Genomic DNA, 23,219 nt, shown 5'->3' on the forward strand with positions numbered 1-23,219 from the left:
TGATCAAAATTTCATCTGGCCTAATGCTCCTCACTGGTCTTGCTCTCAGCAACATCTATAGCATGAACGTGAGTGAATGTCACATGTGAACCATAGGGTAGCTCAGTGGCATCAGAACTGGATAAGTGTTCTCCCTGGGCTGGTCTCCTCAGAGGTGCTCTGCTCATCCAGCTTGTCCGTGTTGGACTTGGGTAGGGTCATCTGTAGGGCACACCACAGGGCAGTGCGGGACTTCCTTGTGGTCAAACACAGACCCCTCAGTGCTGTAGCAAGTAGCAGTATATCTAGCAGGAATACAGGCAAAAAAATAAGACAGCAGTTGTGTAAAGTAATTAAGAAAAAATACTTGAATGTACTACTTAAGTAGTTTTTTGGGGTATCTGTACTTGATTATTTATATTTTTTACAACTTTTACTTCACTACATTCCTAAAAAAAAACTATGTACTTTTTACTCCATATATTTTCCCTGACACCCAAAAGTACTCATAACATTTTTAATGATTAGCAGGACAGGAAAATTGTCTAATTCACACTTATCAAGAGAACATCCCTGGTCATCCCTACTGCCTCTGATCTGGCAGAAAACACATGCTTCCTTGGTAAATTAAGACTGAGTGTTGGAGCATGCCCCTGGCTATCTATTAATAACAAGTCTAAGCTTGAGATCAAATATATTTATTTCATTTCATTTGCGATTTTTATGAATAGTTAATGTTGCGTTATGCTAATGAGCTTGAGACTATAAATAGGATCCCGGATCCGGGATTGCTCGTCGCATGAAGTAAAAAAAAAAAAAAAAAAAAATGGTGCCATCTGGTTTGCTTAATATAAAGAATTTGAAAGGATTTATCCTTTTCCTTTTGATACCTATGTATATTTAAAAGAAAATACTTTTAGACTTTTAGGATTTTACTGGGTGACTTTCACTTTTACTTTAGTCATTTTCTATTAAGGTATCTTTACTTTACTTTTACTCAAGTATGACAATTGGGTATTTTTTTCCACCACTGGTTTTTAGGCCTCATCATCAGAGCTGACAAATGCTGCTCATCCCAAACACGAAAAGGCAAATGTAGAAGATAGGCTTTGTTATTTGCTCTTTCAAGGAAATAAAATATAAAAGGCTCTACAGAATAAAAAATGGCAGCCATATTTCCAGAATAAATCTAAAACTAAATTAGAAGACAATGCACAGACAAATGCTAGGGGATTTAGTTGTTTAGAACTAGCTGCGGCTCATTAATGACTTAGTGTTGAGTTACCTCTGTCCTCTCTGAAATGTGTGCTGGCCTGTCTCTGACGGTTTGAAGTGTTGACAAATTCCTCCTTGCGTCTGGCCTGGGTAATGTAAATAGCCTCGAGGTGTCTGTCCAGTGCTGAACAGATATTGGCATGGAGGGGGAAGCTACGCAGACGCTCCATTTTACCCAGAAGGCTCACCACCTATGATATAAGAGGAAAATAAATTCCATAAAAAATTATTCAAATGCATTTTGAAACACTTGCAGAACTTGATGGGTGTTCATCTAGCCTACAGCAACTGGTATTCATGTATTGGTCTTAATCTACTCTTCTATCAACACTCATACCAACTTGCATGGAATTAGCCATCACCCAATCCTAAAATTCCAAAGTGGACATTTAACCTCCTGGAGTCGATTCACGCACCAGTGCGTCAATCTAAGTAACATATTTTTTTTTAAATCCACATTAAAATCCGTCAGTTAAACCTAGAGATCTCTGCATTGGGTGCGTCTCTTTCCACCACATCTGTCGATGTCGCACTTCGGCATCTGCATTTGGCCTACAAACTAATGCGGCCCCAAGTGTCATGGGACTCGTCTGTAGGTAACTGGTACTGGTTATACAAAATGTATGGACATATGATGGTAGTTTTGCGCCTACCCAAAAAATGAGTTAAATATGTGTAAAAAATATATACAGTTGAAGGCGGAAGTTTACATACACCTTAGCCAAATACATTTAAACTCAGTTTTTCACAATTCCTGACATTTAATCATAGTAAAAATCCCCTGTTCCCTTTAGGTCAGTTAGGATCACTATTTTATTTTAAGAATGTGAAATGTCAGAATAATAGTAGAGAAAATGATTTATTTCAGATTTAATTTTCATCACATTCCCAGTCGGTCAGTTAAACTCAATTAGTATTTGGTAGCATTGCCGTTAGATTGTTTAAATTGGGTCAAATGTTTCAGGTAGCCTTCCACAAGCTTCCCACAATAAGTTGGGTGAATTTTGGCCCATTCCTCCTGACAGCAGGTGCAACTGAATCCGGTTTGTAGGCCTCCTTGCTCGCACACGCCTTTTCAGTTCTGCCCACAAATTGTCGATAGGTTTGAGGTCAGAGCTTTGTGATGGCCACTCCAATACCTTGACTTTGTTGTCCTTAAGCCATTTTGCCACAACTTTGGAAGTATGCTTGGGGTCATTGTCCATTTGGAAGACCCATTTGAGACCAAGCATTAAATTCGTGACTGATGTCTTGAGATGCTACTTCAATATATCCACAATTTTCTGTCCTCATGATGCCATCTATTTTCTGAAGTGCACCAGTCCCTCCTGCAGCAAAGCACCCCCACAACATGATGCTGCCATCCCCGTGCTTCACGGTTGGGATGGTGTTCTTCAGGCTTGCAAGCCTCCCCCTTTTTCCTCCAAACATAACGATGGTCATTATGGCCAAACAGTTATATTTTTGTTTCATCAGCCCAGAGGACATTTCTCCAAAAAGTACGATCTTTGTCCCCATGTGCAGTTGAATACCGTAGTCTGGCTTCTTTATGGCGGATTTGGAGCAGTGGCTTCTTCCTTGCTGAGCGGCCTTTTAGGTTATGTTGATATAGGACTCGTTTTACTGTGGCTATAGATACTTTTGGACCTGTTTCCTCCAGCATCTTCACAAGGTCCTTTGCTGTTGTTCTGGGATTGATTTGCACTTTTTGTACCAAAGTACGTTCTTCTCTAGGAGACAAAACGCATCTCCTTCCTGAGCGGTATGACGGCTGCGTGGTCCCATGGTGTTTATAATTGCGTACTATTATTTGTACAGATGAACGTGGTAACTTCAGGCGTTTGGAAATTGCTCCCAAGGAGGAACCAGTCCTGTGGAGGTCTACAATTTTTTTTCTGATGTCTTGGCTGATCACTTTTGATTTTCCCATGATATCAAGCAGATGCACTGAGTTTGAAGGCAGGCCTTGAAATACATCCACAGGTACACCTCTAATTGACTCAAATTATGTTAATTAGCCTATCAGAAGCTTCTAAAGCCATGACATAGTTTTCTGGAATTTTCCAAGCTGTTTAAAGGCACAGTCAACTTAGTGTATGTAAACATCTGACCCACTGGAATTGTGATAGTAAGTTACAAGTGAAACAAACTGTCTGTTGGAAAAATGACTTGTGTCATGCACAAAGTAGATGTCCTAACTGACTTGCCAAAACTATACTTTGTTAACAAGAAATTTGTGGAGTGGTTGAAAAATGAGTTTTAATGACTCCAACCTAAATGTATGTAAACTTCAGACTTCAACTGTATATATATATCCAAAGCTTTCTTTATATCTCCTAGATATTGGACAAACACTTCGAAACCCTGTTTCTTAAAAAAACTTTTTTTTACTGTATTTTTTGCCATTTACAGTGCATTTGGGAAGTATTCAGACCCCTTGACCCCCATTTTTTTTGTTAAAGCCTTATTCTAAAATGGATTAAATTGCTTTTCCCCCCCTCATCAATCTACGCAATACTCCATAATGCCAAAGCATGAAAAGGTTTTTAAAATGTTTGCAAATTTATAAATAAAATAAAAAAGTTAAAATATAACATTTACATAAATATTCAGCCTTGAGTCTTCTTGGGTATGACACGCTTGGTACAACTGTATTTGGGGAGTTCTTCTCTGCAGATTATCTCAAGCTCTGTCAGGTTGGATGGCCAGCGTTGCTGCACAGCTATTTTCAGGTCTCTCTAGAGATGTTCGATCAGATTCAAGTCCAGGTTCTGGCCGTGCCACTCAAGGACATTCAGAGACTTGTCCTGAAGCCACTCCTGCGTTGTCTTGGCTGTGTGCTTAGGGTTGTTGTCCTGTTGGAAGGTGAACCTTTGCCCTAGTCGGAGGTCCTGAGCACTCTGGAGCAAGTTTTTATCAAGGATCTCTCTGTACCTTGCTATGTTCATCTTTCCCTCGATCCTGACTAGTCTACCAGTCCCCACAGCTGAAAAACATCCCCACAGCATGATGCTGCCTGTACACCCTGATCTGTTTTATCTGTCTTTGTGCTTGTCTCCATCCCCCTCCAAGTGTCACCCCGCTTCCCTATTATCCCCTGTGTATTTATACTTGTGTTCTCTGTCTGTTTGTTGCCAGTTGGTCTTGTATGTTTTTCAAGTCAACCAGCGTGTTTTCCCGTACTCCTGCTTTTATTCTCCTTTTGCTAGTCCTCCCGGTTTTGACCCTTGCCTGTCCTGACTCTAAGCCCACCTGCCTGACCACTCTGCCTGCCCCTGACCCTGCCTGCCGACCTGTACCTCTGCCTCCCTCTGGATCACCAACCTTTGCCTGCCTTGACCTGTCTACTGCTTGCCTCTGTTGGAACATTAAACATTGTTACTTCGACAGTCTGCATCTGGGTCTTACCATGATTCGTGATACTGCCACCACCATACACCACCGTAGGGATGGTGCCAGGTTTCCTCCAGAAGTGACGCTTGGCATTCAGGTCAAAGAGTTCAATATTGGTTTCATTAGGCAAGAGAATCTTGTTTCTAATGGTCTAAGAGTCCTTTAGGTGCCTTAAGGCAAACTTCAAGCGGGCTGTCATGTGGATCTTTACTGAGGAGTGGCTTCCGTCTGGCCACTCTACCATTAAGGCCTGATTGCTGGAGTGCTGCAGAAATGGTTGTCCTTCTGGAATGGTCTTCCATCTCCACAGAGGAACTCTGGAGCTTTGTCAGCGTGACCATCGGATTCTTGGTTACCTCCCTGACCAAGCCCTTCTCCCCCGATTGCTCAGTTTGGCCGGGCGGCCAGCTCTAGGAAGAGTCTTGGTAGTTCCAAACTTCTTCCATATAAGAATGATGGAGGCTGCTGTGTTTTGGGGGACCTTTAATGCTGCTGAAATGTTTTGGTACCCTTCCCCAGATCTGTGCCTCGACACAAGGGTCTGAATACTTATGCAAATAAGGTATTCATGTTTTTTATTTTTAATAAAGTTGCAAACATTTCTGAAAATCTGCTTCCGCTTTGTCATTATGGGGTATTGTGTATAGATTGATGAGGGAACATTTTTTCCCAATCAATTTTAATAAGGCTGTAATGTAACAAAATGTGGAAAAAGTCAATGGATACTTTACGAATTTACTGTATGAATGTGTTATTCAATGCGTTTCTATAGTAGTAAAGGCCAAATTCAATATTTTATCAAATCTTTAAAAATATAGATTTTGATACCTAAAGGGGTCCTAAAATTCTAAATCAAATAGCTAAATGATCCATAGCATGACCATCTTAAAACAATTCCATATGTCAGCTTAGAATCCCCCCCCAGGCTTAGACTTTTAAGAATGAATATTTCTCACCTTGGCTTGTTCTCGGATCTGGTCCACGATGAGACGGTCCACTCTGGAAGGGTTAGGTGGGATTTTTGGGAGGGCACTGCTGGTCACCACAGAAATCCGCTTTCCAGGATAACTCTTGGTAAGGATGTCCTCTGTCTAAAACACATAATATTAAAAAAACACTTAATGCCAACCAATCGAACTATACATTGTAATCCTAGTTTGGGAGTCATTCTTATCAAGTATTGTATTGCAGCATAATCAGATAAATAATAAGAATTTCAAGATGATCACAAGAAACAAAAATATTCCCACTAAATGAACCACTCATTTTTATTGCTCACCTTCTTTCTCTCCTTCTCCAGGACTCTCCACTGCTCATAGCACTCCTCCAGGTGGAAGTGGAGCTGGCTCATGGGTCCTCCACGGTTTCTCATTATCCTTGGGGAGCGGAGGCCTCCCATCATCCCTGGGTAGGGGTTCTCTCCACTGGAGCCCATCATGTCATTGAGGTAAGGGTTGAAAGCTGCAAACTCCCCGTCTGGCAGCAGGTCACACAGGTCCATGGGGGGGATGGAACCGCCGTAGGGGAAGGAGGATCTGGAGTTGAAGCTGGCAGAGTTCAAAGACATGTGGCAGGAGTTCTGTCTGGGGTCATTCACAGCCTGATACATGCAAGGCAGAAAGGTTGGGTTCTTCCCTGCATTGACTGTGCCGTTTCCTCCGCCGAATCTCTGAGAGCCATACATGCTGCCGAGTAGGTCGAGGTAAGGGTTCTGCAGGAGCCCCTGCTTCTTGTCCCCGTCTCCTGTCATGTGAGTGCTGGTCTGGGGCCTTGTCTTCCCATCCAAGCACTGAGTGGGGGAGCAGCCATCAGCCACCAGCCCAGCCATGTGCATCCTGCTCTTGTCCAGCTGCATCTCAAAGTCACTGTCACTGGCTCCCCTCCTCAGCCCGCCCATGCCCATCCTGACCTGGTTCTGTCCTGCCCTGCTGCTGTGGAGGCTGGGCCCGTCCCCCTGACTGTAGTCCTGGATGCACGGTGGTGGTCCTCTCTGCATCTGGTGGGAGTGCTGAGGTACAAACTCAGACACAGAGTGGGACAGCATCTTGGACGGCCGAGAGGAAAAACAGTTTCCCATTGGCTGCTGATGCTGCGGCTTGAGTTTGTTCTGCAACGGGTTCTGCTGGCTATAATGGTACTGGTTCAGACTAAGGCCCGTAGAGAGGGGATTGCTTCCTTTCTGGACAGCCATCTTGTTTTGGTGAGAAATTGTAGGATTGAAAGACGCTGAGAGTGATTTTGTTTTTTGGAAATACTCAACGTGTTGTGGACCAAATCCAGATAAGTCTTTGGAATCAAAGTCACTCTGTAGCAGCTCTTTGTTCTTCATTCCTCCATCAGTCTCCCTCTGCATGGCTCCATACTCCCCTCCTAGTTCCTTCTTAAACTGCATGGCTTGAGTGCTTTGCCCAGGCATCCTTGTGTTGGAGAAGTTCCTCTGTTCGGCAATGATGTTGTCATACTGCATCTGCACACTCTGCCGTTTCTGGGGCTCCCTACCACATGTGTTGTCCTGCTCACCCACCATCAGAGTCTGGATGTTGCTGGCCAGCTTGTTGACCTCTTGCATGGTGTACTGCTTGGTCCTTCTGGGCTTGGCGCTGATCTGGCCTGGGAACTCTTCATAGTAGTGGTCAAAGCACTGGCTATTAATCTTGCTCTGGGGGCAGAAGGAGGGTGCAAAAGCATCCATGTGGTCAGAAAGAGCGTTCCCAGACCCACAGAACCCTCCGACCTTCTCAGCTGTGTTGTACTCGTGTTTACTCGGCCTCGTGTTTGAACGGTAGGCGTTCCCCACGTTGGGCAGTGGTAGCCCCGGCGGCTTCGGCAGCTCTTGGGTCTGTAGAGAGTATCTAGTGTCCATGTCTCCATTGCAGGAAGAGAGGAGCCACTGCTGGTCACTGGTATCAAAGCCGTTGAAACGCTGGTAGAACTCTTCGGAACCTCTGTTCATTGGCTGCCCTTGTTCTTTACTGAAAGACTCAGGGTAAACATGGTTCGGCAGAAAGTTGGACTGCACTTTGGACTCAGACTGGAAGTACTGCTGGCAATCGTCGCTCATTGACTTGGGAGACCAGACAGATTTCAGTTGGGATAATGTCCTGAAAGGAGAGTTGAAAAGTGAAAGGTTAAATACGTTTTTTTTTTTTAAACATAATTGAAAGTATCAAAGTCATTACTGGCAAACGTTGCGGTTTCCATTTTCAATTCCCATTAATTTGCCTCCCAATACAAAGAAATGAGCTCATATCACTGAAGACAAAAAAATACCCTCCTAATGAATAACTTACTCTTCAGTATAGTAACTGTCCATTTGATCAGCCTCCTCCAAGATATTTGACACCAGCCCATAGAGATCAGCTTCACTTCCACAGTCATTTCCATCTGGGAGATTCCTTGGAGATTTAAAACATAAGCATTTCAAAACACGTGAAAAAGAAGACCATTTACATGGAGTGGAACATATATGAAAAAGTCTAGTGGTTATTAGAAGTTCAACTTAATTTCAAATGGACAGTGTATTCATGAACACCTTGTGTCTTCAAATCACGTATGAAACATTCTCTATGATTTCAGTACAATAAAATTATAATAAACAAAAATATAAATGCAACACGCAACAATTTCAAAGATTTTACTGAGCTACAGTTCATATAAGGAAATCAGTCAATTTAAATAAATTCCTTAGACCCTAAACCATTAATATTAACATGACTGGGATTACAGATATGCATCTGTTAGTCACAGATGGGAGTGGATCAGAAAACCAGTCTGTATATGGTGTGACAACCATTTGCCTCATGCAGCTCGACACATCTCCTTCGCATAGAGTTGACCAGGCTGTTGAGTGTGGCCTGTGGAATGTTGTCCAATTACACTTCAATGGCTGTGCAAAGTTTCTGGATATTGGCAGGAACTGGAAGACACTGTCATACACATTGATCCAGAGCATCCCAAACATGCTCAATGGGTGACATGTCTGGTGAATATGCAGGCCATGGAAGAACTGGGACATTTCCAGCTTCCAGGAATTGAGTACGGATCCTTGCAATATGGAGCCGTGCATTATCATGCTGAAACCTGAGGTGATGGCGGTGAATAAATGGCACGAAAATGGATCTCGTCATGGTATCTCTGCATTCAAATTGCCATTGATAAAATATAATTAATTTTTTTGTCTGTAGCTAATGCCTGCCCATACCATAACCCAGTGGTGTAAAGTCCTTAAGTAAAAAATACTTTAAAGTACTACTTAAGTCGTTTTGGGGGGTATCTGTACTTTAAAATTAATATTTTGACTACTTTTACTACTATTTCTAAAGACAATGTTGTACTTTTTACTCCATACATTTTTCCTGACACCCAAAAGTACTTGTTACATTTTGAATGCTTAGCAGGACAGAGCATGGTCCAATTCACACACTTAAGAGGACATCCCTGGTCATCCCTACTACCTCTGATCTGGCGGACTCACTAAACACAAATACGTTGTTTGTAAATGATGTCTGAGTGTTGGAGAGCGCTCCTGGCTATCTGTAAATAAATAAAAAACACGAAAATTGTGCCTACTGGTTTGCTTAATATAAGAAATTAGAAATTATTCATACTTTTACTTTTGATGCTTAAATACATTTACTTTTGATACTTAAGTATACTTAAAACCAAATACTTTTAGACTTTTACTCAAGTAGTATTTTACTGGGTGACTTTCACTTTTACTTGAGTCATTTTCTATTAAGGTAGCTTTACTTTTACTAAAGTATGACAATTGGGTACTTTTTCCACCACTGCCATAACCCCACTGCCACCATGGGGCACTGTGTTCACAACATTGACATCAGCAAACCGCTCGCCCACACAACGCCATACATGTGGTCTGCGGTTGTGAGGCCGGTTGGAGGTACTGCCAAATTCTCTAAAACGATAGAGATGGCGTATGGTAGAGAAATTAAGATTAAATTCTCTGGCAACAGCTCGGGTGGGCATTCCTGCAGTCATCATGGCTAATTGCACGCTCCCTCAAAACTTGAGACACCTGTGGCATTGTGTTTCTCCTGGCAAAGGAGAAATGCTCACTAACAGGGATGTAAACAAATTTGTGCCCAACATTTGGAAGAGATAAGCTTTTTGTGCATATGGAAATTTTCTGGGGTCTTTTATTTCAGCTCATGAAACATGGAACCTACACTTTACTTTATATTTTTGTTCAGTATAAATTAAGACTTGGTCTTCCTTTTCCCAATACATTCTTCAGACTGTCAATGTTAAATACTGGTATGACAAAACACAGTATGGACCAGGTCAGTGTACAATTCTGAGAGTTGCATTTGAATAGATTGATGAGGGGACATTTTTTCCCAATCAATTTTAATAAGGCTGTAATGTAACAAAATGTGGAAAAAGTCAAAGGAGAAATGCTCACTAACAGGGATGTAAACAAGTAGTTAGTTTAGGTACCTGCTTTGAACATTGTTCTGGGTGCAATTAATGAGTTGGTATGGATCATCCTGTGCAGACCAGGGTGTGTAGGACATGGGAGGTTCTTCTGACAATAAGAATTCGGGTAAGGGGATGTACGGCTGCAAGAGTCTTTCATTGTCCGCAGTTCCACAGGTCTGTGATACAATAAAAATGGAAATTCATGAACCCTAGTGAAAACGTCAGCCAGTCACTGGTGAGATATAGCATTCTGATTCTTTTTTGCCTACAATAGACAATTCATACCAATTTATACCTAAAACACTAGCTACTTAATATAAACCATTAATAAACATACCACTTGAATTATTTATCACCTATAGCCTACATTGTAATGAACTGCAATCTAGAAAAGTAAAACACTTCTTTTGAATGTCTCACCTGATGCTTATTTGAGGAAAAGAATGAGTCTGAACCTGATGATGCACTCTGGAATCGATCAAACGCCATTCTCACTCCTCTTGAACTTGCACTTATTCTATTCTTCACTGCATTATTTAACTAAACATTACAAAGATATTCATACACACATTCAACAGAACAATAGAGTTTCATTGACTAGCTATCTTGATTATTAGATATACAGCTAGCAGGGTAATAACATATTGTATTGCACAATGCTAACTTGGCCCAAGTCAAATTGTAATTAATTGTACGTTAGCTAGCAACAGTAAGTTTGCGGACGTTAACTAGCTAAGTTAGTTACAAAGATAGAAAGAAATATGCTCAGCAGGTGTCTAGCTAGCTAAACCCAAAACACTCAAAACAAACAACTTTTATGAGTTCAATCAACAACGTATTCTGAAAAACACAGTAATAGCAGACGGTTTGATTTTTGTCCTAAGTTAGCTTTCGTGTCCCTTGTCTCCCTCAGTCACACGATTTATGTCTAACTAAATTTAGTTAGCCAACTGGGCTAGCTAGCTAGCTACTTACCTCCATAAATTCACTTGTAAACAACGTTTCTATAGGGAATTTCCCCAGCTGAAATGTTCACGATTTAAAAGTATAGGGGTACAAAAAAAATGAATTAAATCAAACGGACTTTAAACAAATGACAGGAGAAATCACTAGTACATTGCGGCTAGCTACAGAAGTATTGATCTCGAGCTTGCCAGTTGCTCTTCTCGCTTTTGTAAAGTAGCGTCACGAGCAAGACCTTCACAACAACCCCCGCGAATAAAATGCTCTTCTTTTATCACTAACTGTCTCAAAGGTGATGATTGGTCCATAAGAAGCTTTTTCACCCAATGGGTTCAAATAGGAATTGTACACATAAAGGGCATAGCAACCAATCATTTTCATCAAATTAAAAGATGGGGGAATCCTATTTTACTATCAATGAGGGACTATATCATGAGGCTTTTTCATGCAAAGTGAAGGATTTTTGTTGAACATGTATTGCTTTTCTTGAATCATCTTCATCGAACTTTTTTAAATAAGTAAACATATGGTCGGCAATATCCTAATAAAGTATACAATCATGTCTTACAATTAATACTAATAACTAAGTCATAGCAAAAATAGTGCTTAGTCAAGTCCAGGACCTCAATTTATTCAACCAAATATGAAGAAACTTCCCTTGTACATGTAGTTGGAGACTGGACATCTCTGGACATCAATGCAAATGCATTGTCCTACAATACCCACAAGATGTCGCTATGTCTATAGTTTTTTTGCGTGGGCCTACTAGATAGCTTTAATAGATAGATTAATATTGATGTTACATTGAACTGGGTGAATGGAATATGAATGACAGTTATCCAATATGCTCTAATAGAAATAAGGCCATGTCCATTAAAAAAAATGCCCTTCCTCCTCTAAAACGCCACCAACCGCCACTGCCTTACATAGAGTGGTGAGGATGGCCCAGCACATCACTGGGGGTGAGCTCAAAGCCATCCAGGACGTACATGCCAGGGGGTGTCTGAGAAAGACCCAGCCAACCGAGACATGGACTCTTCTCCCATGCTTCCGTCCAGCAGGCGGGACCATTGCATCAAGGCTCAGACCAACAGACTCACCCGTCACTTACGAAAAAAGATTGCAGTCAGAGTGCAGTATAACTGCTCTACACTGTAGAATAACTGTAGTTAGAATGCAGAATAACTGCAGTATCCCACAGGTCTCTACCCACTCTGACACACACACACCTTCACTGTCACTTTTACTCACACTCACTCACTCACACACACACACACACACACGCACGCACACACACACACACACACACACACACACACACACACACACACACACACACACACACACACACACACACACACACACACACTCATTACCGATGCCACCCGCTCACTGCTGCTAAATTATTATTAATTTGATGTATTACTACGAATTCGCTGCAGTTCATTGTTCATTCATTTTTGACTGCATCCCCAATAATATCGTCCAATTCATCCTGCTACTGGTCACTATTAATCCTGGTTACATGTTGATATTACCAATAGTATGTTAACATAGTATTTAAATATTCCTGCTACCAGTTACTTTTCAGCCCCAGTTTACACTGCTATATTGTTTATTGTTATTAACATTATTATTATTTATCCAGCTACCAATCACTTTTTCCTCATCTGTGCCTGCCTACATGTACATCTCTACTACTTCAGCTCCTCGAGTATCCCTGCTCATTGTAAATGTGTTACTGACACTGTTTGTCTTCTTCCTTTCTTATCTCTTATTTCTCCTGACGAATACAACTTGAAACTTGACAGATAGATAGATAGATAGATAGATAGATAGATAGATAGATAGATAGATAGATAGATAGATAGATAGATAGATAGATAGACAGATAGATAGATAGACAGATAGACAGATAGACAGATAGATAGATAGATAGATAGATAGATAGATAGATAGATAGATAGATAGATAGATAGATAGATAGATAGATAGATAGATAGATAGATAGATAGATAGATAGATAGATAGATAGATAGATAGATAGATAGATAGATAGATAGATAGATAGATAGATAGATAGATAGATAGACATCTGCACATCTTGGCGTTGTGAGCGAGGCTACACTACAGTATGGTTCATTCAGGGGACGCATGCTGTACTGAAGTTACTCAAACTCTCCCAAGTTGATACTGCTCTGCAATTCCATTGGCCAGCAACACACTGGGAAGGGGGTGGGAATCTGTTTCCAGAGCCCCCTTATCCCCATCCCTCCTCCTCTCGACATTACTTTGAAACTAACCACAGAAAGTTGCAGGGGGAACTTGAAACTGTCTGATTGGGCCATCCATGCAAGTTGCACAAAGGAAAAGTCAAGCAGCCTCTTGCAGGCGAGCAAACAGCAACAGGTTTTTGCTCACCGGGACAACGGCATACATTTGTATTAATTATTCCGTTATTTATAGCCAAAATTCCGATGCTACGGAATATAAAAGGTATCTGTAAATTGTATTACTTTATCAGGCTAGATAGATGAGATTTTTTTATTGATCAGCTCACAATGAAAATGGATTTTCAAACGAGTTATGTTACTTTTTTCGCACTGATCATGTCGTCATTGATGGTATCAGCGCAAGGGGATAATGGCATTGCTTTCCCGGACCACGGATTTTGCCAGCCTATTTCAATCCCACTATGCACGGACATCGCCTACAATCAAACTATCATGCCCAATCTGGTGGGGCATTACAATCAAGAGGACGCAGGACTGGAGGTGCACCAGTTTTACCCCTTGGTGAAGGTACAGTGCTCGCCGGAACTTAAATTCTTCCTATGTTCAATGTATGCGCCTGTTTGTACAGTTTTGGAAAAGGCCATTCCACCCTGTCGCTCAATTTGCGAGAGGGCAAAGCACGGCTGCGAGGCGCTCATGAATAAATTTGGGTTCCAGTGGCCAGAACGCCTCCGTTGCGAGAATTTCCCCGTGCTTGGAGACGGGCACATTTGCGTGGGTCAGAATGAATCTACTGCCACTGCCCCGCCCGTACACATGCCAGTCCCTGGAACCCCTGGCGTCCATGTCTACTCCACATCAGACAGGCCTTTCCGCTGTCCATCTGTGCTCAAAGTCCCCACTTACCTGAATTATTCGTTTCTGGGGGAGCTGGATTGTGGAGCACCATGTGAACACTCCAGGAGCAGTGGAGGCTACATGTTCTTCAATGACAAAGAGATTTATTTTGCACGCATATGGATCCTCATCTGGTCGTCTCTGTGCTGTGCCTCCACCCTATTCACCGTCACCACCTACCTAGTGGACATGCAGCGCTTCAAGTACCCGGAGAGGCCCATCATCTTCCTTTCTGGGTGCTACACCATGGTCTCCATAGCCTATATCGCTGGCTACTTCCTGGGGGACAAGGTGGTGTGCAATGACAGCTTCACCCCAGACGGATATAAGACCATAGTCCAGGGGACCAAGAAGGAGGGCTGCACCATCCTCTTCATGATGCTGTATTTCTTCAGCATGGCCAGCTCCATCTGGTGGGTCATCCTGTCCCTCACCTGGTTCCTGGCAGCTGGGATGAAATGGGGGCACGAGGCTATTGAGGCCAACTCCCAGTACTTCCACCTGGCAGCCTGGGCTGTGCCCGCCGTGAAGACCATCAGCATCCTGGCCATGGGGCAGATCGAGGGGGACGTGCTCAGTGGGGTGTGCTTTGTGGGCCTCAACAGCCTGAACCCCATACGGGGCTTTGTCCTGGCCCCCCTCTTCATCTACCTCTTCATCGGTACCTCCTTCCTCCTGGCCGGCTTTGTGTCCCTGTTCCGCATCCGCACCATCATGAAGCACGACGGCACCAAGACGGAGAAGCTGGAGCGCCTGATGGTGCGCATCGGGGTGTTCAGCGTGCTCTACACCGTCCCCGCCACCATCGTCATCGCCTGCTTCTTCTACGAGCAGGCCTTCCGCCACCACTGGGAGAGAAGCTGGGTCAGCCGTAACTGTAAAGGCTTAGCCATCCCCTGCCCCATGCAGTACACCCCCCGCATGACCCCCGACTTCACCGTCTACATGATCAAGTACCTGATGACCCTCATAGTGGGCATCACCTCTGGGTTCTGGATCTGGTCTGGCAAGACACTCCACTCCTGGCGCAAGTTCTATACCAGACTCTCAAATCGTAGGCATGGAGAGACCACTGTCTAGGGAGGGAGGCCAAAACATGGGACTTGTTTTTGGACATTCATTTGGATGTTTTATAGTGTGTTTTTCTCCCTCCTATTTGTTTACTCACTGTCAGAGACTCAGTGGTACTTTTATACATTGATCATCAGATACTGTCAGTATTTCTATGGAACATTGACATCATTTTTAAGAAGTCAAATATTGCATGCCAAAATCAAGCTTTAATTAAGAGTCGGGGGTGGGGGACGGGGGTCTTGACCAAAGAACAAACTGTTGCTCACCTGAAGAATGGCCAAACCTCAAAATGAACAAACAACAAAGGTGTTCAGTGGATGCCGTTTGCTGAAGTGCTCTCTCTCTCTCTTCCCCCACTCTGTTCCTACTCCCTTTTTAAGTTATCAGCCATAAAAACTCTCCAGTGTGAGTGAGAATCCAGCTGGGAATACAGTGAGTGGGGGAAGGAAGGAGGCCTGAAAGGACAGGCGGCCATTTTAAGACTTTATTTTCACTCTGTGAATGTGTGAGATGTACATAGGAATTGTAAAGTATAATATTATATATTTGTATTTAAAGAAAGGACATGTTTTGTCGTCGCCAGCCGTAGTGCCTGGTTAATTCTAGCACCCCTTCTGAAAGGAGCCATAGATGCACACACTGTCTGTCTCTTAGTGCTGTTTTCACTGGCAGTATGACACATACACATTTAAAGTTTCTTCTGTCAACCCCAGATCTGTAATCATTTTCCTTCTGATGTATCAGATCAGGGAAGCTGGGTTGTCGTAAAGGCAGTCTTTGGCTGTGCATTTTCCCTACTTAGCCCTTCTCCTTCCTCTCGTCTCCCCCCACCAATTAAATCCCTTGGAGCTGAACTGGGTGGTAGGGGTGAGGACAAGGCTGCAGGGACACTGTGGTCATGACTCCAGGGTGGGAAAGCTAGCCCTAATTGTCAGTACTACACTCCATAACCAAAAAGTAACACCAAAAAGATCCACTTCTGGAGACTGTGTTGCTCAAACTGTTCAAATAATAAAAAATAAACAAGTATTTTGAAAAACGGAATCAAAGAAGAATGTGGTATTTTAATGTTGTCACGTGAAAAGTGGTGTGAATCTGGCAACCACTAAACAACAAATGTATCTCACGTGATTTGCTGGGGGGGGTTAGGGGATGGGAAGGTGACGACAAAATAAAAGCCACATGATTTGATTTTTTGTTTTGCTGTGTGTGTGTGTGTGTCCTGTGTTATCTTGACTAGCGGGATTATTTTCTTGAACTTGTCTATTTCGTTTGTCTTTGAATTGAAAAGTGATTTAGTTACCACTACATTACAGCTCAGAATGTGCTAACAACATAGCTATAGTATGGAAATGTTAACAATACAAATGTGGTCACTGTCTGAAAGTAAGGGTTTGTCGATGAGGGTTAGAAAAGGGGGTCCCTGCTATATTGTTCTATACCACAGCACAAACTATGCGGTGTCATTTCAAGACTTACCGTTATTTCTTATAACTGAGTGGTAACATGTTAATGCACAAAGATGTAAGTGAAGTTACAAAATAGTGGTCTCTGCCCAACTTCACCAGGTTCATCATACATTCCCAGTTCCCTAATTAAATTACCATAAAAAGGATTTCTACATCATGTTATAAAGTTATGATTGAAACCTGTATGTCTTGTGGCCTGGCTTTGGTTGGAGGGGGCTTAGCTGTACCACGGTGTATGTACCAGGTTCAAACTAACAATGCCCCCTTTGGAAACAATTCAAATGCTGGGCATTATAAACATCACTGTACCTCTGTTGAAGAGGGGGATCACATTTGGGCTCTAATGTATGTCTTGAGGCCACGCAGTTTTATGGGCTGGACCCAATACAATGGCCTCCTTCACTCCAAAGTCATTCAATTATGAAGATGAGGTGATGTAAGAAGCCCTACTTTAACGTGCCCTTGTGTCTGGCTGTATGTATGAGAGCCTTGTCTGTCGGTAGACTTGCCCGTCTGTCCGCATCTCTCTCTCAGCTATCTATCTCTTGCTCTCTCATGATGTGTGGCTAAAATAGGCCTACTCAGAGAAGTCTCCATCACGCTGCCCTCGCCAATGTGTTGACAGTTGAGTCATACCCTCAACATCTGTTAGCTTTCAGACTGTGTGGCGACTGCCACGAGGATGCATCACCCTGACGCGGCTCGCCAAGGTACAGGGGGTGATGTAACACTGGATACCTGGAATGACATACCCTTAGATGGAATATTAGCTACTATGCCAATAAGAACTTGAGTATGCTACGTTGTGTGTGTGTGTGTGTATTTCTTTGTGAACATGGCATTTGTCTCTACATGCGAGTGAAGCAAAGGAAAATAATGAGAGTACAGAGTACTTTATCTTTCAATAAACTTTTTAAAGTAAACACAACATTGATCTGGAATCCCCCGAGTGATGCTTGGCTGAAACTGAACCTCCTCTGTGGTGATGTACTGAAATAAATGACGTGCTGACTGGAGAAAGTGGATACTCCCGGATCCCCAACACCTCCAGCACTGAGGATATGAGGAATACTTCCCAAACATACTGTAAGCATACAGAAAGTATTCACACCCCTTGACTTTTTCCACATTGTATTGTGTTACAGCCGGAATTTTAAAAATGTAATCGAGATTTTGGGTTACACACAATGCCCCATATGTCAAAGTGAAATAATGTTTTTAGAAATGTTTACAAATTAATTAAAAATGTAAAGCTGAAATGTCTTCAGTGAATAAGTATTCAACCCTTTTGTTATGATAAATGTGCTTAACAAGTCACATATTAAGTTGCATGGACTCACTCTGTGCAATGATTGTGATTAACATGAATTTTAAATGACTACCTCATCTCTGTACCCCACACAAACAATGATCTGTAAGGTCCCTCAGTCGAGCAGTGAATTTCAAGCACGGATTCAACCACAAAGACCAGGGAGGTTTTCCAATGGTTCACAAACAAGGGCAGCTATTGGTAGATGGCAAAAAAAAGAAGAGTACATAGATTATCTCTTTGTGCATGGTGAAGTTATTAATTACACATTGGATGGGGTATCAATACACACAGTCACTACAAAGATACAGGTGCCCTTCCTAACTCAGGTGCCGGAGAGGAAGGAAACCGCTCAGGGATTTCACCATGAGGCCAATTGTGATTTTTAAAAAGTTACAGAGTTTAATGGCTGTGATAGGAGATACCTGAGGATGGATCAACAACATTGTAGAAGTTACTCTACAATACTAACATAAATGACAGAGTGAAAATAAGGAATCCTGTACAGAATAATCTTTTTTGCAATAAGGCACTAAAGCAATACTTAAAAACAAATGAATGAACTTTTTGTTCTGAAAACAAAGCTTTATGTTTTGGAAAATACAACACATTACTGAGTACCACTCTTAATATTTTCAAGAATGGTGGTGTCTGCATCATGTTATGGGTACGCTTGTCATCGAAAAGGACGAGGGAGTTTTTTTTACGATAAAAAGAAATGGAATAGAACTAAGCACAGGCATAGTCCCGGAGGGAAACTTGGTTCAGTCTGTTTCCCAACAGACACTGGGATACAAATTCACCTTTCAGCAGGACAATTACCTGAAACACAAGGCCAAATATACACTGGAGTTGCTTACCAAGACGACATTGAATGAGTGGCATTGTTACAGTTTTGACTTAAATCATCTTGAAAATCTATGGCAATACTGGGGCGGCAGGGTAGCCTAGTGGTTAGAGCATTGGACTAGTAACCGAAAGGTTCAAATCCCTGAGCTGACAAGGTACAAAATCTGTCGTTCTGCCCCTGAACAGGCAGTTAACCCACTGTTCCTAGGCTGTCATTGAAAATAAGAATTTGTTCTTAACTGACTTGCCTAGTAAAATAAAGGTTAAAAAAAAGTTTAAAAATTGCTGTCTAGCAATGATCAACAACCAACTTGACAGAGCTTAAAGAATTTCTTAAAGAATAATGGCCAAATATTGTACAATCCAGATGTACAAAGCCCTTAGAGACTTACCCAGAAAGACTCACAGCTGTAATCGCTGCCAAAGGTGATTCTAACATGTATTGACTGAGAGGGTTGAATACTTATATAAGTAAAAAGTGTTTTATTTTCCATTGATTAATTCATACATTTTATCATTTTTATTCCACTTTGACATTATAGAGTATTTTGTTAAGATAGTTGACAAAAAAAAGACAATTAAATCCATTTGAATCCCACTTTGTAACAACAAAATGTGGAAAAAGTCACATGGTGTGAATACTTTCTGAACAGCTCCTGCATGTAAGAATGGGATTACCAATTTCTCACCTAATCTACAACAAGAAATCTATAGAGGTAGACTTGACGATATGCAGGGCTTGAACAGTTTGTACTCGCTGCAGACCACTGGATATTTCCCCTTGTCAGATAAGATCTATCGTTTGTCTGTCTTGTACAGAAAGAGGGGGCAGTGTATGGCATGGCACAGCATAAGTACCAGGGTTGTAACAACTGACAGGTACAGTATGTGTGATTTAGGACAGCAAAAGAGACCATGCCTTGTTGGGGGAAAAATACATAAATCTACCTGTCCCACTTATGTTCTGCTCCTCCATACCTCTTTGTGCCTCAGCCCTAGCTCCCCCTTTCTTTCTCCTCCCTGCCCCCCTCTTCTCTTCCCCTCTTCACTCAGATGAATGGGGGGAATGCAGTGAGTCAGTGGAGCAGCGCCGAGGCCTTGGCCCAGTGACAGTCTCCTGTGAGCTGCCTCACCTCACTCGCTGAAACCCGACTAGCTCCGTGTAAACAGGGCTGCCTGGCCTGGAGGCCCGCTTCCTGCTCTTAACTCAACTTAATGGCTGGCTTGTTTGGCTTTTCACTGAAGCAGAGAGAGATGAATGAGGAGAGAGAGAAAAGAGGAGGGGGAGGTGGCCTGGGTGGGGTGGTGGCAGGTAGAGTCTAAGTTTGTTACAAGGGGTGGGCGGGGAGGGGGTTTGGAAGGTATTTTGGAAAATTCACTTTAATAGGGGCGCTTTTTTTCTTCCTCTCAAGGTAAGAAAGAAGGGAACAAAAGGAGTATCAGGATAGGGAAAGATGTTGCTGCCATAACCTGAAAACTAAACAGAAACAGATGCCCAGATTCACTTTTCAGAATGTTTGAGTTTCGCCAGCAAAGCCCTGTTCACTTGATATTCTCAGTTAGGAAACCTGAAGTCTGATAGCATGACTCAGCAGGGAGACTGCAGACATTTACATGGTTTATACCTGATAGCTATTGCACATTTGTCCTTTTGTCCTATATGTAGAGGTATAATGACTATCACCCTGTACACAGGTCTCACATTTATTGCATAGAGACACATCAATCAAGCTAAATGTATTACCTGGAAAGAAAGTTGCTATCTATGTAGACCAGATATTGTCTGTTTTGTGCATGTTATTGACCAAGTCTCTTCTAGGTGGTCTCAGCTAAGCTTGTCTATACTGTGGATTAGCTCTCTCTCTTCGTTGGTCTGAGATCTGCCATGCTGCCATATTCTCTCCTCGAGGGCAAGAAGGGACAAGCAGAAGATTGGGCAGAAAGAGAGAAAGAATGCTCTTCCAAAGAATGTTAATAATGTGATCTCATATCCCCCCGATTGAAAGAAGCGCTCAAGAGGCTGTTAACAAAGATGGATCATGTTGTTGGTCTGAAAAAAAGAGACAAATAAGGGGAGTGAAAAAAGTTGCTCTCTGTGAAAGTTGGCATGAAAACAGATGAGGGTAAAAAATAAATAAAAAAGACCCAGACTTTGGTCTGTTACTAATCAAGTCTTGCTCTGATCTCAGAGAGGAGTATCATGCTCTGAGCGCTTATGCTCAGTTAGTTATAGTCAGACATTAGCCCTGCTAAATCAGGGCAGTTTAGATTTTCCAGGACTCTCCATATCTTTGGATCTCGTTTTCCCCTTGAAATCAAAACAGGAAGTCCAATATGTTCCCTCTCCTCCTATTCCCTGCATGGATTGCTTCCTGAGGCCACTGTATAGATTTGGGGGAGGGGTAATCAGAGAGTTGGCAGGAGAAAGGAGGTTAAAATGTGCATTTTCAGTTTCTATGTTGCGGAGGCCCTCTGCTTCAATATAGTGATATCCTGCTCAGTCATAGTGCTTCTCTTCGGGCAGACCCATTGCAAATGGCCATGAAATGCATTTCAACATGAGTGTTTTTAATGTCCTGTCCTGGTTTTATCAGTATGCTGTGAGAGTCTTTGTGGACATAGTTCTAGATTTATTAGGCAGCAGTTGAAAAGTTCACAGATTCCTTGACTGGACACTATCAGGGGAAAAGATACACAGAAAGAGAAGGGAATGGATATTTGGAAAGCCTACTCTCAACTCCTCGACTTTGGATGATCTTACCAACTGGCCACTCAGTCAAGATAGTCCATGGTCTGTTCTGGGGCCCAGAGGAGTTGTAAGTTAACTACAGCAGTAGGGAAGGGAACGGAACAGAAGCAGACAACAACTGTGTCGGCAGAGCCTCTATTACAGCCAGCCTCACTTGCCCCCCTTGGTTCACTCTCACACCCCACACACACCATTTGTCTGGGGTTTTATGACCCACAGAGTACATACAGGCCATTCAGAGGTGGCTTCAGTGAGATAGACGGGTGGGGCCCAGGCTAGGCAGGCACACACACACACACACACACACACACATTGTGTATACAGAGTATTTTAAAGGGGCTAACTATTCCTCTGTGCATGCTTGGAGTAAACCGCTCAGGTCCCAGGCCCTATCGTAGAAAACCACGGGGTATGTGGTAAAGAGAGCGGGAGTCTGGGTGTATGTGGTAGAACAAGAGAGAGTCTGGGGGTGTGTGGTAGAGAGAGAGAGTCTGGGGGTGTGTGGTAGAGAGAGAGAGAGTCTGGGGGTGTGTGGTAGAGAGAGGGAAAGGGAGTCTGGGGGTGTGTGGTAGAGAGAGGGAGAGGGAGTCTGGGGGTGTGTGGTAGAGAGAGAGGGAGTCTGGGTTTGTGTGATAGAGAGAGGGTTGAGAGAGAGATTTCACTTTTGTATATTATCTACTTCACTTGCTTTGGCAATGTTAACACATGTTTCCCATACCAATAAATCCCCTTGAATTTTGAGAGAGAGAGAGAGAGGGATGGGGTAGAGAGAGAGAGAGAGAGAGAGAGTCTGGGTGTGTGTGTTAGAGAGGGTCGAGAGAGAGGGAGCGCCCATGAGCTGCTCCAGCTGCTGCCCAGAGTGGTGCTGACAGCTGCGTTATGGATATTTTGGGAGCCTGGAGTTCGCCTGGGATAATAACGGGCTTGATTTGGAGGAAAGAGGGGGGTTGATACATAGCCAGACACCACACTGTGTACACAACCATGCCACTCCTCGGGCCATGGCGCGAGTATAGGTTAACAATCTGGTGATGAGAATACAAACAGAGCACTGGGGGGAATTCTTCTAGTCAATGTCATCATCTTCTATTGTGTTAGTGCAACTGACTGTGAGTGATCTCCTATAATAAGAAACTCTGGTGTGCTCCAGGCATTACATGAAACAGTCGATTACAACTCTAATCCAACCTGTATACGACCCAGCCAGTTCTGTTTGAGTAGGTTTCCAGCTATTGTTGTCCTGACTCCCGTGGCACAGAGCCCTTGCTAAGACAAACACAAACACCGGTGGTCAGTTAGGTTGAAGGATTGGGGCGAAAGCACTTACTGTCCCACCTCAGTGCACAGGAAGCCCCCTGTCTGACGTAGCTGTGTTCACTGGTTAAAGCTCGCTGCCTGGCCTTCTGAATCAGCCCCTGTCTGTATAGTAGCTGTGTGGTACAGCACAGAGAGCTCCGATGGCAACTCAACTGACCTACAGACCTGAAGCTGAGAGAGGGCAGGGTTCACGGGCTAGAATAGACCTCCACGACTGATGTTAAGATTTCGTGGCTCGTTAGAACCCTAAGCCTAAACATACACTCTACAAC

The 23,219-nt window shown here is 42.9% G+C and overlaps 2 protein-coding genes across 2 annotated transcripts; one reads left to right on the top strand and one right to left on the bottom strand.

The window, feature by feature from the left end:
* Positions 1-111: 111 nt before the first annotated feature.
* Positions 112-12,125, bottom strand: LOC135556810 (meiosis-specific coiled-coil domain-containing protein MEIOC-like). Its single transcript, XM_064990258.1, has 8 exons — positions 12,039-12,125; positions 10,507-10,626; positions 10,105-10,262; positions 7,938-8,042; positions 5,927-7,748; positions 5,604-5,738; positions 1,265-1,445; positions 112-284 (listed from the first exon to the last, which is right to left on the bottom strand). The coding sequence occupies exons 1-8, from the start codon at positions 12,123-12,125 to the stop codon at positions 112-114; spliced, it is 2,781 nt and encodes a 926-aa protein (XP_064846330.1).
* Positions 12,126-13,358: 1,233 nt separating this feature from the next.
* LOC135555709 (frizzled-2-like) lies at positions 13,359-17,982 on the top strand. The gene has a single exon (XM_064988391.1). It carries the CDS (start codon positions 13,611-13,613, stop codon positions 15,258-15,260), a length of 1,650 nt encoding a protein of 549 aa, XP_064844463.1. The 5' UTR covers positions 13,359-13,610; the 3' UTR covers positions 15,261-17,982.
* The last annotated feature ends 5,237 nt before the right edge of the window (positions 17,983-23,219 follow it).

This window comes from Oncorhynchus masou, chromosome 15 (genome assembly GCF_036934945.1).
Source record: "Oncorhynchus masou masou isolate Uvic2021 chromosome 15, UVic_Omas_1.1, whole genome shotgun sequence".
NCBI lineage: Eukaryota > Metazoa > Chordata > Actinopteri > Salmoniformes > Salmonidae > Oncorhynchus > Oncorhynchus masou.

Excerpts from the sequence above, each read along its gene's own strand:
- LOC135556810 (XM_064990258.1), bottom strand. The coding sequence starts at position 12,125 with ATGCAATGGTCCCGCCTGCTGGACGGAAGCATGGGAGAAGAGTCCATG. Across the intron at positions 10,627-12,038 it reads TCTCAGACACCCCCTGGCAT|TTAAATAATGCAGTGAAGAA; the intron begins GTACGTCCTGGA and ends TGTAATGTTTAG. Across the intron at positions 285-1,264 it reads ACATTTCAGAGAGGACAGAG|ATATACTGCTACTTGCTACA; the intron begins GTAACTCAACAC and ends TATTCCTGCTAG.
- LOC135555709 (XM_064988391.1), top strand. The coding sequence starts at position 13,611 with ATGAAAATGGATTTTCAAACGAGTTATGTTACTTTTTTCGCACTGATC.